The sequence below is a fragment of the Lygodium microphyllum genome, chromosome 7, assembly GCF_053477565.2.
Source record: "Lygodium microphyllum isolate KBCC chromosome 7, Lygodium_microphyllum_v1.1.10, whole genome shotgun sequence".
Taxonomy (NCBI): domain Eukaryota; kingdom Viridiplantae; phylum Streptophyta; class Polypodiopsida; order Schizaeales; family Lygodiaceae; genus Lygodium; species Lygodium microphyllum.
In genome coordinates, this window is record NC_141141.1 from 73646938 (window position 1) to 73659665 (window position 12728).

At 45.2% G+C, this 12728-nt stretch overlaps 1 protein-coding gene across 1 annotated transcript; it reads right to left on the reverse strand.

Annotated features, from left to right (window-relative positions):
* Positions 1–2173: 2173 nt before the first annotated feature.
* Positions 2174–3535, reverse strand: LOC148033588 (microbial Terpene synthase-like protein 13). Its single transcript, XM_087680938.1, has one exon. It carries the CDS (start codon positions 3533–3535, stop codon positions 2174–2176), a length of 1362 nt encoding a protein of 453 aa, XP_087537064.1.
* Between the last annotated feature and the right edge of the window lie 9193 nt (positions 3536–12728).

Here is a 12728-nt window from a genome sequence, read left to right on the forward strand (position 1 = left end):
GGCCTACATAATAGAAGTGATGTTGTTCGCAGCACAAAAGTTTTACCTTACCCTCAAGCTCTCTCCTAAAAGGCATTCTCATTTTGAGACTCAGAGAATCCTTGAATGCAAAAAAAAAGAGCAACAACTAGCATTTGAAAGAAAAGAAGCTTGCAAATAGCAACATGGCAAAGGGCCTTGAAGTCGTGGGGGGTCACCTCAAGATGTAAGTGTAGCATCTGAGATCAAAAGAAGGGTTATTTTATTTCATAAAAATTACAATATTATATTTACAAAAGGGATTTGTCTAATACAACTTGGAAAAAATCCCTAAGTTTCTTAAAGGAAAATGGTCCAACTTATTATCTTATAGCATGTAAGGAAATGATATTTTCTAATATCTTTTGCACACCTCTTTGAAATACAAAGGGAGTGTATTTTTGTGCACTTTGGGTGTCACCACAAGCTATTTGTAGGGTGTATTATTTTTGTTCCTAAAATTTCTAGTTAACCCAACATTTTAAGACGGGTCTCTAGTCTGAGCTCCATTCTTACGCGAGAATCCAAACTTCCTTACAACTCTGGGATATCCTTTGTTTGTGAGCATGCCCTTTTTACCCTTGTAGAAGTCAACGTTTATTTATATGAGTGCTAATTATTTCCATACACATCAGTAATTTGCCTTGCACCAAAGATGCTTAAATATTACCAAGCTAAAAATTATGGTGTTCCATGATTTCTTAACTATCAATAGGAAAGAAAACTTTTTGTTGATGAGGATCCAAGAGTTTAGAAAATGGGGTAGCATATTTCTAAAACCCTTATTTTTTAGTGTCTTATAATGAATTTCTGGTCAAAATATCTACATTATTGCCTTAAAGATCATAAGTTGAGTTACACTATCATATAAAAGGACCTCTCAAAAGTGTGTGCTTAGGGTGCACATAAGAAATGCCAACCATTCAATAAACTTTCCTCTCCCTCCCTCCCTCCCTCAACTCCTCATTCTCACACATCTATAATGGAAAGAATTAGCACTTGTACACATAAACATAGACTTCTACAAGGGTAGTGAAGTGCAAAGAAATGCACTCCATTTGTTCTTCAGGGCTTGTGTTTGAGGGTCCTTGCCATGTTGCCATTGGCAAGCTCTTTTTCCTTCGAATGGTAGATGGTGCCCTTCCTCGAGGATTCTATGTGTCAAAGTGAGGACGCTTTCTAGGAGACAGCTTTAAGCTGGGGTTAAACATCTATGCTTTGAACATCACTTTTGTTTAAACCTTGGGAGAGGTGTGGAGCACGCACCAATGAGCTTGGATGATTTCGATATTCCATTTTAGATAGCGTAATATTTCAAACAAGGAATATGTATGGAATAACCGATTAGTAATTATGCTGTCATTGAGAATAGTGTGTTACTGTGGGACAAATATCTAGCTTCGTTGTACTTTGAAGATCATTTCTCCTTCATTTACCAATACTTATGGTGATAACAATGAACACAAGTAACAAGAAGCTCATCCAGGTGGATCTATACTTGCGAGTGTCTGATAGCATTCAACTCTTGTGGCTCAAAGGGCCAACCATGGACAATGGATGAAGTGGTATATTAAGCTGCAAAACGTTGTGCAATTTGGCAACGTTTAAAGAAAAACAAAAACCTCCTGCGCCCTCAGTTGATCCCGTGAATGAAATAAATGGAAGCTCTATCAACGTGTACAAATGAAGAGGACAACTAGCAGCAGGACGATCTGAGTGCGACATGCTGAGAATGCGTCTGTGGGCAATCGGCGTGGTGGACCGTGATGCGTTGAAGTAATTAGGCATACCGAAGCAAAGAGAACGCTAGTGTACTACTTGAAAAAGCATGAAGAGAGCAGACAATTACGAGTAGCGAATTGGCAGTACCGAACAGGTCTTCCTTGAGTTTATGGGAGTTGATGTTCACATGCTTCGGCGAGAATCATATGATTCTACCACTAGAATTCGCAGTCTGCAGAACCAATTAATGAATGGATCAGTAATAGTGACTTGACGAGGCGATAGAGGAGTAGGAGTCTCACGCACAGACTAATTGAGGTTAGATGGAAAGTGGTGATCATTACTAGAGTTCTGTAGTCGATTCATTTTAAGGAGATCGGACCGAGCGAGGGGGATCTACTAATAATTAAGGATAGTAACTATAAGCTTGTACTTAGGCTGCCTGAGCGGCTAGTAATTGGCGGTGGGCGAGATGTGGAGTAGCCGTTGCAGCCACAATGGCCTCGCAGGTGGAGAGTTCGAGCTTGTGCGCGAGGGCGTCGGGAAGGCGCCCGAGCAGGTTCTTGGAGGCGTACGTGGCGGTGTAAAGGCCGTGGCGCATGCCCGCGAAGTGGAAAGAGAGGTTGCCGCCCAGCCAGTAGGTAAGGCTTTGGATGTAATCGTCCAGCTCCTCGCTTACATACAAGGAGGGATCGGAGCCGCTGCGGATGTCCCGGACAAGGCGCACGCACTCCTCGTCCATGTCCTTGACGAGCTGAGAGACTTCGAGCATGATTTGGTGGAGGTCGGGAGGAGTGACGGCGACGTGAGTGCCACTGGCACTGCTCCTAGCAGCGGCCTCGATGGAGTCCTTGAAGTGGTTGTAGTAGAGGATGGAGACAAGGTTGAAGAAGTCGCCGTCCTTGTATTCCTTCTCAAAGGAGAGAAGGTCGTTGAGCCAGCAGATGTGGTAAAGCGTGGCATCCCTGAGGCGGAGAAGGAGCGGGTGGGCCAGCGTGCGCTCGTCCAGCTCGATCCCGAGGGCGAACTCAATCAGGACGTCGCAGGCTCTCCAGCAGCTGGAGTCCCGCCGCAGCCTCTTGTACTCCTCCACGTCGGCCAGGCGCCCGCTCTGCCGGTAACCCACCTGGATAGCAGTGGCCCGAAGGAAGTCGCGGAAGGTGCCCACGAAACGCTGCTGTTGGCCCACTGGCATGCCGCTCCGCAGATCCGACCACACCTCGCGCGCCGACTCCTCGATGAGGCGGATGGCCAGGCGGGCACGTGCCGACAGCTGTGTAGAGCTGCTAGCTTCTACTGCCGCGGCGGACTCCTCATCGTCACGATCCTCCAGCACGGCCATGATCCGCGCCCCCAGGAGCGTAGCGGCCGAGGAGTCGGCGGCCATCTCCTGGGGCTCGTCCAGCAGGTTATCCACCATGTGCAGCCACGCCATGAACTTGATGATAGCCGGCATGCGCGAGCTCAGACCGTTGGCGTACGACAGCGTCACCAGGATGTCAAAGCGCGACTTGAGAACCACGCTCTCCGAGAAGCCGCCGCCTTGACCGGCGCCGCGCAGCAGTAGCATCTCTCCGAAACGAGAGACAAGCCACTCCTGCGACAGCTGCTTCAGCTGCAGGTAGTCCGGGTGGATTGTCTGCGAAGGAAAGGAGCACTGCACCTCGGGAAGCTCCACGCTTGTGATGGACTTGTCGAGGGGCAGGTCCGTCAGCCCCACCTTTTTCACCGCATCTGCGGACAGCAGGAGCTCAGCTATGTGAGACAGCACGAACGACGACGTGACCGGAGCCATAGGATTATTATGTATATGGCAATGGACGACGAATGATACGGCGATCAGGCGGGTTGGTTTTGGAGTTGTTACAATGGGCTAGCACCAAATAGCTGGTGCGAGTATATTGGCAGCACGTCTCGCGAGTTATGTAGAACGTGACGAAGACTAACAACGGAAACCACAGCGATCAGAGCGTCGATCGAGCTGGTAGACCTGCTGCAATTAGCGCTGGTTTTATACGATCGGGTATGGTAGATGCAGCCGCATGGGAGAAGAAGAGGTCAAACGTTTGTGACACCAGAACCGGCGTGCGCCCGCCGTGCCCTGGGGGTGGGCGTCATTTCGGCACATGCTCACGCGAGGCGGATGCTCTTTGAAAAGACCCTGCCACTGGTTGCTCTTTCAAAGATGCTCTTTGTGCATAAGGATAACAAATTTCACAAAAGTTTTGAAGTTTGAGGGAGCGTTTGAAATTGTGCCCATGCCAATATTCGGAGACATTGTTAAACGATTTCCTTGTAAGACAAACTGTCTTGAGACTTCTTTCCTTTTGCCGTAAGTGCATGTGATGATAGCAAAGTCCACGTTTGAACAACCGAGTCCAAAGGGGAAAGTGTCCCAAGATGTACGGGGGGAAACGGCCAACCTATTCAAAGGCGTGATCCTAGGGTATGTTAAGATGAATAGTTGGAGAGGATCAACCAACGATCCTTTTATTGATGGTTTGAGTGAGTACAACTTGTTTCCATACAACAATGTTTGTAGGATAACTCTAAATCATGGTAATATATAGCAAGTTGTTGGTGTCTTTTAAGAAACTATTGGACCAAGGACTCAATCTGATTGAATTGTACTAGCATGGGGAATATTCAACTTAGTTCCTTTCTCATCTCACACTCCATTTTGCTCACTCAAGCACATATCTATTCTATAGAATCAATGAGGGATGGAAAGGGAAGGCCATAAGGCCACATCATGCTTTCTAGGCTATGAGTATGGGTTTGATGCAAGGTAAGGATTTTGGAATTATAAGTGAAGGGTGCATGATGATTTTTACCTGATGGGCACTATAGTAGAAATGAATGAGGGTAGCCTAAGGAAGTGTCCCATATATGTACGTTTGGTCCTCCTAGCCTAAGGAAATATCACATCATGCTTTCTAGACTATGAGTATGGGTTTGATGCAAGGTAAGGATTTTGGAATTATAAGTGAAGGGTGCATGATAATTTTTACCTGATGGGCACTATAGTAGAAATGAATGAGGGTAGCCTAAGGAAGTGTCCCATATATGTACGTTTGGTCCTCCTAGCCTAAGGAAATATCCTTGATAATAGCATGATCCATCTTGCTTGTTGGCAAGTTTTACTTTCTTTTGGTGGCAGTTGGCCCTCTTTCTCGGCTCTTCATGACTCCCTTTGTCCTCCATGTTTTAAGCCTAAGTATCATTGATGCAAATTCCTCCTACTACCAATAATCTCTCCCTTGAACTAGCAGCCCATCCTACCAACATTTACACTTGCATCCTACATATTTTGAGTACTTGATTTTGTTGAAGATGAAGGGATTAATGCACCACAACCCTTTATCTCCTCGAAATGTTTTGAATGCACACTACAGAACTTGTGCAGAAACATTTTAATGCCTTTTTTTCCTAAACCTTTTCCCCTTTGTATAAATGGATCTTAGCTTGCCACATTTTCTCTTAAGATTTTTTACCACTTGGTTCATGGAAGTGTATCTCACTGCTTCCACATGAGCTCCATCTGTATTTAGAAGTATGGTCTCTTGTGGGCTTACTAGTAAATTTGCGAGCATACCATGCAAGTTTAATTCAAGGATTTTTTTAGATCTCTTTCCACCACACTTCATCACAAAAATAAGGGTACCATGCAAAGAGGTTTCCACAAATTCAATAAAGCAAGGGTGCATTATATTGAGGAATAAAGTTATAGATAGGGGTTTCAAACATAGGCCCTCAATGCATGTGATAAGTGGGGCTTATATATAGTGAACCACTTCCTTGTCTAGATCATAGTCTTTTACTTTTGTCTCCAAGTCCCCACTTTGAGATGTGTACGAAGTTTCTTTTTCTCTTTCTTTGCTCGTATCTCCTCCTTTCCTTAAGGTATGTTTTCTAGCTTCTTACTTAGGAATTTTACTCAACATGTAAAGGAGTGTTTACTAGTTTGGGCTTTATTTGATGCCCCTTCTTGTAATGCTAGCTCATACTAAGATAAGTCTATTTGTCCCAATTCCCTCAGTCTTCACAATGCAATGATGTAAGCATGAAAAGTTTTCCATAAGCTTTTCCCTACCAATCGTATCACTTTCTATTTTCAAAAAGGGGGAAGGTATCTTTGGCCACTTTCTATACGTTGATATTTTCACTTTAAGATGCAATATAGATACACAATACTATTTGTTTACAGTCTTTCTCTAGACCACTTTACATCTAGCTTCTCTTACAAACTTTCACTACACAAAGACCTATAATATCTAGTTATCTAGAACAATGTATCTGATCTCTTTTTACGTTAAGTGATAAGAGTGGAGGTGAGTATTCATCCATGGATAGCTTCCTAGCTTGTTTCTTAGGTTAGCCATTAATCTTGATTATGGAACTTTGGGTTATCAACATTGCAAAACCAATATTCTCAACAAACAATAAGCCATCATAGCCAAAAAAATATTGCAATCATCCTTTGCCTCCCATGTAGGTTGTCTAGTAAACCATGGATAGATCCCTTAGGCCACAACCCTTTCCCATGGGGGGTTCACTCATAGTAAAGAAGACATGTCACCTATGTGCAAGGACTTTCAAAAAAAAACCCTATTTATGAAGCTTGTGACACTAATATATCCCCCTATTTAAGCATATAAGATATATACATGTATGATTTTTTTATGTATCACCTTTCTTAAATGTAAGTCTTCATAGAACATATACTAACTTTCTTTTTAAAAGTTGGAATTATCCTAAGCAATTAAAAGTATCAAAATGGTCATATCACAAAGTGATTTATGTAGTGGCACTTGGATACCATCGATGTATGTGTCGCAATGTTTTTGAGTGACCGTGCCCCCTTACCACATGAGGAGAGAGAGTAGAGGAGTTGAACCCCTTTATACTTAAAGTGACTACACCAAATGCACACCAAGATCTCTTGGGAAGAAGGGGAGTTGAATCTCTCTACCAAAACCATGGGAGAGTGCCAACTTCCCCCCTCCCACACTATGATTAGTTCAATAACCCTACTATGTGAGGGTTTAGGGTTTTAACTTTACATGTCAAGGTCTCTTGCATGCCATGGAGAAACCAATCTATGGAGAGATGTAATCAAATGCATCCCCCCTTTCTTTGTTCCCTCTATTCCCTCCTTAAATTTAAGTTCAATATAGAAAATTGAGAGGGGTCTACCTCTAATGTATACGCTTAAATGTCCCCTTCCGAAAACCCCCCTCCCTTACACTCACGTGATACCATACAACATCTATAGTGAACCCCCAAGGCCCTTTCCCTTGATTTCACATGATGCACCAAAACCTAGTACCTCTCTCAAAATGATAGGGTTTGAGTTGCCTTCACATGAGGAAACAAAGCAATTAGATTTGTTACCCTCCAACACTCATGTGCATTGTGAGAGCCAAATAGGATCACCAATGTGCGAGAACATGCTACCCAAGGTGCCATCATATCTCTAGAAGATGGTAAATGTTATTGGCATTATCATAAGACTTACAAATGGTAATTCAACCTAGGCCTTTTTGTGCAGCCTCTGCCACATGATACATGTGAATGTTAACCCTCAAATGAACGAAGGTGGAAAATCTGGAAAAGCTAAAGCAGAAGACAAAGGCCAAGGCAAAGTGAAACTAAAGACAAAGATGCACAAGGAGAAAAGTTCTAAATAAGGGAGAAAGGTACACAAGGAAAAGCGCAAGTCAATACTTTTGTAAAAGAGTGCAAGCGCATCATGGTTTAATTTAAGGAGCGTCGGGCTCTCACCCGTGCAATTTGTAAATGTAGACGAGCGGTGGAAAGGAAGCTAGGAAGATAGAATAGCAATGGGAAAAATGGCCTAGGCCATGGCCGGCCATGCAATAAAGGGGATAAGGGGATGACCGTCCAAAAGGGATTTACGGTTTTGTATATAAAGTTGAAAAGTGAATGAGAAGCTCATTCTTATGTGTGGCCAAAAGTGGCTCTCCTCTTCTTCTTCTTCTTCTTGTTCTTGCTTGCTTGAGCTTATGCTTGAGAAAGGGAGTGTGAGAGTGTGAAGGAGTGAGTGTGTGAGGGTGAGGGACTGGGGGGGAGAAGCTCTCCATCTTCTCCTCTCTTCTTCTCTTCTCTTGTCTTGGTCACAACAATGGAGCTTAGAGCATGGAGCTTAAGGATGGAGCTTGCTTGAGGCTCACACTTGGATCGTGGAGCTACCTGAGTGCGCGGGAGAGGAGGTAGCTCAATCGACATGGAGGTAAGCTCACTACACCCGTAAGGTAGACATTGTGCATTGGCTATGTGAGAGGTAGCCATTAGTGCTCGGTTTGGAACGCTTGAATAATAAGCGGTCCATGGGTCTTGGCAGTTGAGCGAAAGCTCTCACATTTTGGTTCTGTTTACGGGACCAACGGATTCAAGCCTTGAGCGCTTGCGCGCTTTGAATCGAGCATTGAAGTAGGGTTTTTCCCAAACCGGTGCTTGAGGTAGATAGGTAGGAAGCAAGGGAGTTTGAAGAGGTATTCAATCTCCTTAGCAAGTAGGTTTTTGATTTGTTATTGAATATTAGAGTAGGAGCATCCATCTCCATCTTAGGTTTTGATTTTTGTTGCATTAGGTTAAGGTTAGGATAGGAAAAAAGAAGGAAAAAAATAGGGTTTTCTATTGCTGTATAACAGGCTAAAATAGGAAAATAGGGGCACAAATCCACATTTTCGGCTAGTAGAGTATGAGGGACTAACCTCTGAGGTCACAGCAGGCTAGGATGGGGCAATAAGAGGCCCAATGAACTAGGAAAGGCCACATTTGACATCCTCCCTTTGAGAAGAGAGTGAGTTTGAGAGCCAGGGAGAGAGAAGCAGAGAGAGAGAGTTGCGGAGATCGTCGACGTGCTGATCAATTCGAGCACCACACCATTTTCAGGTATGCCAGGCATTTTCGTCTGTTGCTTTGCATCTAATTAAACGGCACGGCATGATTCGGTGAAGTAAACGTCAGCCTAGAGGGGTCGCGTGCTAGTCGCAGGTCATCGACTGTGCAGTCGGACCAATTCATCCAAGTCCCAGAATAGGATTGCCCTATCTCTAGAGTCGGACCGTTTGACTCCGAAAATCAAACCTCTCCAAAAACCGTCCGACTCCGAAAATCAGACCACCCTTCCGATCCGATTCCCAAAATTGGACCCGTCCCAAAATCGGACCAATCCCAGAATCAGACTAGTCTCAGAATCGGACCAGTTCTAGAATCTGGCCCAATCCTAGAATCGGACCAGTCCTAGAATCGGACCCTGAAAATCGAACACAAGGAATCTGATCACTCAGAATTGGACACCTATCAAAATCGGACATCAAATTGCAGAAATCGGACGTGACCAAAATCGGACCGCTGGGCCAATCGAACCAACCAAAATTGGACGTCCGATTCCGATAATCCGACTCCTGAAAATTGGACATCTGAGAATCGGACAAATAAAACTGTCAAAATCGAATAGGTATCTAAAACACAAATTTTGATGCATCTAACCCCGAAATTGACCCCAAAGGCTACGTAGAGGTAAAGGCACATCACAAATCCATCACTGGGTTGAAACTTAGAGCAAGTAGTTCAAAATTTAGCTATAAACGGTCCTCCAAATTGCACATGGTGTTTACCATAATGGCCTTGCGGGCCGGGGGGGACCGCCCCCCCGGGACCTCCGCAAAGGGGGCTTTGCCCCCCTCCGCACCTCCCCCAAGTAGGTTGGAGAGAAAATGCACGTCGTGACAGGTCCTCCGAATTAGGCCTAGTGTAGTAATGGCTCTACATAAGCGTAGATCTTCACTTACAAAGCAGCAAACAAAAGCCCACACCCAAACAAATACAAAAAGAGACCCTAGAACCACAACAGGCCAATCTAGCCATCAAAGGCAAAAGGGCTACACCACAAGAACACAAAGACATTATGTTCAGACCATTTCTAGTTAGAGCAAAATGCAACATCAAGCTACAACAGCAAGAATGACTAGATATGATAGTCCTGACGATAGATGCTCCTTGAATAGCACTGCATTGACGATCCAAGACATTAGTGGAGAATCCACATCTGGTCGTGCAGTTGGGGACTCAAGGGCATTTACCAGAAGGCTTAAATTTACAAGTCAAGACCCGGAAGACGAAGACATAGTACGACCTACTTATCTAAGGGCAAACTCACTGCTAAAAGAGAGCATATTATTGATGCTCTGATTGATGAAGGAGCAGATTTCAATATCTTGACCTATGAATCATGGACCCTACTAGGCCAATCAGAGCTTACACCGACTAGTGCAACTCTTAGCCCTTATGGGGGACACCCACAAGCGCTCATAGGGAAGTGCAGAATCCTTACGAGAATTAAAACTGAAAGTTTACCTATCCTATTTCATGTTCCTCCAAATAGTGCTAGCTGCGGGAAGGAAACCCTCCTAGGAAGACCCTTCAAAAGGGCGATCAAGTGTGAGGCTGACTATGTAGCATAGAGGATACACTTGACACTACCGCGTGTGAGGATAGTCACAACCTTTAGCAAGGGTGACCTCATCGAACCTCGAGGGAAAGGCAAGGAAGGTGCTGACATAACAATCAAGCCTACTAATGAGAGCAAGGACTTGTTGGAAAAGTTGATACAAGCACAGGTCGAACAACGAGAACCAGTGAGGGAGGCCATGGCTGAAACAAGAGGGTCAAGAGACAATGCCAAGGACGGGCTTTGGACTTACAAATATCTTAGAAGACCCCGAAAGAAGCCCAAGCCTTATAGACGAAGGCATCGATGGAGGGTCAGCACAACACCGCGATGGATATCCAAAGCATTGCTACGTGCTCAAGGATATTACACAGGTAACCAATGGATTTGGGCACCAAAACCCCTGCTAAACCACCTTTATCAGCTGAGGGCCAGATTGCATCAAAAGTAATGAAGCACAGGAGGAAATCTAAGAGAAGCTCCAAGTCTCGAGGCAAGAAACCAAACATGAGTGTTCAAAGGAAAGAGTCTCAGCCTAGCATGCTTAATAAGCAGAGGTCATGTGTAACCATTGAGCGTGCACAAAGACCACTAGTACTTAAGGAGCTTTTGACTTCCCAAGAGGATAATGAGCACCAGAGACACAACACTACTCGTAGGAAGGCTGTTTGCTCAACAAAGAAAATGGCACAATCATCTAAAAGCCTCGAGCAAATCATTCAACTAGTGCCACGTCCACCTAAGAGTCCTAGATCTTTTACACCCTCTTTTCCCAAACAAACACAAGAAGCATAACAACAGTTGTCAAGAGCAACTACTCAATCCCAATCTCTATCTCCATCTAAGCTTCCAAATGCCCAAGAGGTGGGACATGACACTATGTGTAGCTCCCGACCCAAGGATATGCCTGAGCAACCTAATGCGACTAGATCAACTCATGCTCGATCTACACAGATGAATGCCCAAAGGGAAACAAAAGACACGACCACTTCCGATCGCCCTAGGGGCATGACACCACAATCCACCAAGGGTAGCCAGCCCACCAGACTAGCCGTTACTACTTCCAATCAGGGATCAGAGCAGCCACAACCCTTGGCCGTGACAATGTCCCTTGTGGAACATGTCCTTAGTAGCTTACTTGTGGAGGAGGTGTCGCAACCAACTTCCTTGAAAACTCCAACACTTCCAAAGTGCCTAAAGCCGAGGCTCCAGAATTTAAACACACGAGAATTGGTTGAAGATTTAGACTCTCCGAAAAGGGAGACAGTTATACCCACACAACCTAGTGAGGCTATTCAATAGGCCATGGCTATGTCCCATAAGGACACACTAGAGAGAGAGAATGCTAAGGCCAAACCAAGCACATCAACGGTTGACCTAGTCCAAGGTCCTGATTCATTGAGAGATACACCTTCACTGACCAAGAAAAAGAGGAGAAAACAACGAAGACAATAGCAGTCTCACAAGTGGTTGGGGATCCTAAGAACATTGACACCAAGAGCGTTGGAGAGCTCACGAATAAAGCATCGAGTCCATCCACCGATGATCCCATTGATGCCTCTCCTAATAGTGGTGAAACCTCAAACAAGCAATGATAGTCAAGCGCAGGGAGAAGAGTTGGGTTCAACGGGCTAAGCTCCTCAGGTCCTCCTCTCACTGCACATTTAGAAGTTGTGAGACCATTACCACCTCCAGGTGGAGGGCATGCAACCATCATTACCACCAGAGGAAGCTCTGACCAACATCTCTAAGGGTGTGGACATGGTACTATCCTTTTCCATACACCTTTCCCCTTTATGGTCTATCCTTCTGAGGATGAGCCCTGCCCCACTCCTTGACAACTAGTCCACGCAACTTAGCATGAGCCAAGATCTGCTAATGGTTGGAGGCCAAACGAACATCATCACAGGGGCCATCCCTCTACTATAACCACTGCATGCCTCACCTCTTCCCTCCTCGTCATATGCACTTGATAACCCACTACATAAATCCCTTCCACACGAATGGTTTTATCCTGTCTCAAAGCCTAATCCTTGGTTCGCATTTTGCTGGTCCCCTTACGTGGAAGACATGGAGCACCCACGGTAGCTGGCTTGCAAAGACTCTCTCTGTCTCCACGAAGGGAATATGCAGCACAAGCTCCTCCACCAGTGCGCTATGTGCCTAGCCTCAAAAGGTATGCAAAGAAACAAGGTCCCAAGCGACACCACCCCGGACGTAGGCCGAAAAATCCCCAAGCCAAGGGAATAGAAGCTCAAGGGAGCACACAAAATGTGGCAACATCGGTTGTGCGAGCCCCCAACAAACGCTCGAGCACCAGGTGCTCAAAGACAGAAAGGGCAGCTTGAGACAAGGAAGAATTCGATGCATTGTTCAAAAGCATTTTGGAAACGGTTGCGGGCAGAGACTACACCATTCAAGTCCCAGTCGACATCTTTCTTGCCTAACCTCACAGGAGCCCCTCACTAGTAGAGCCTCAGTCGCTTGACCACCCGAACTCACCCCGCCT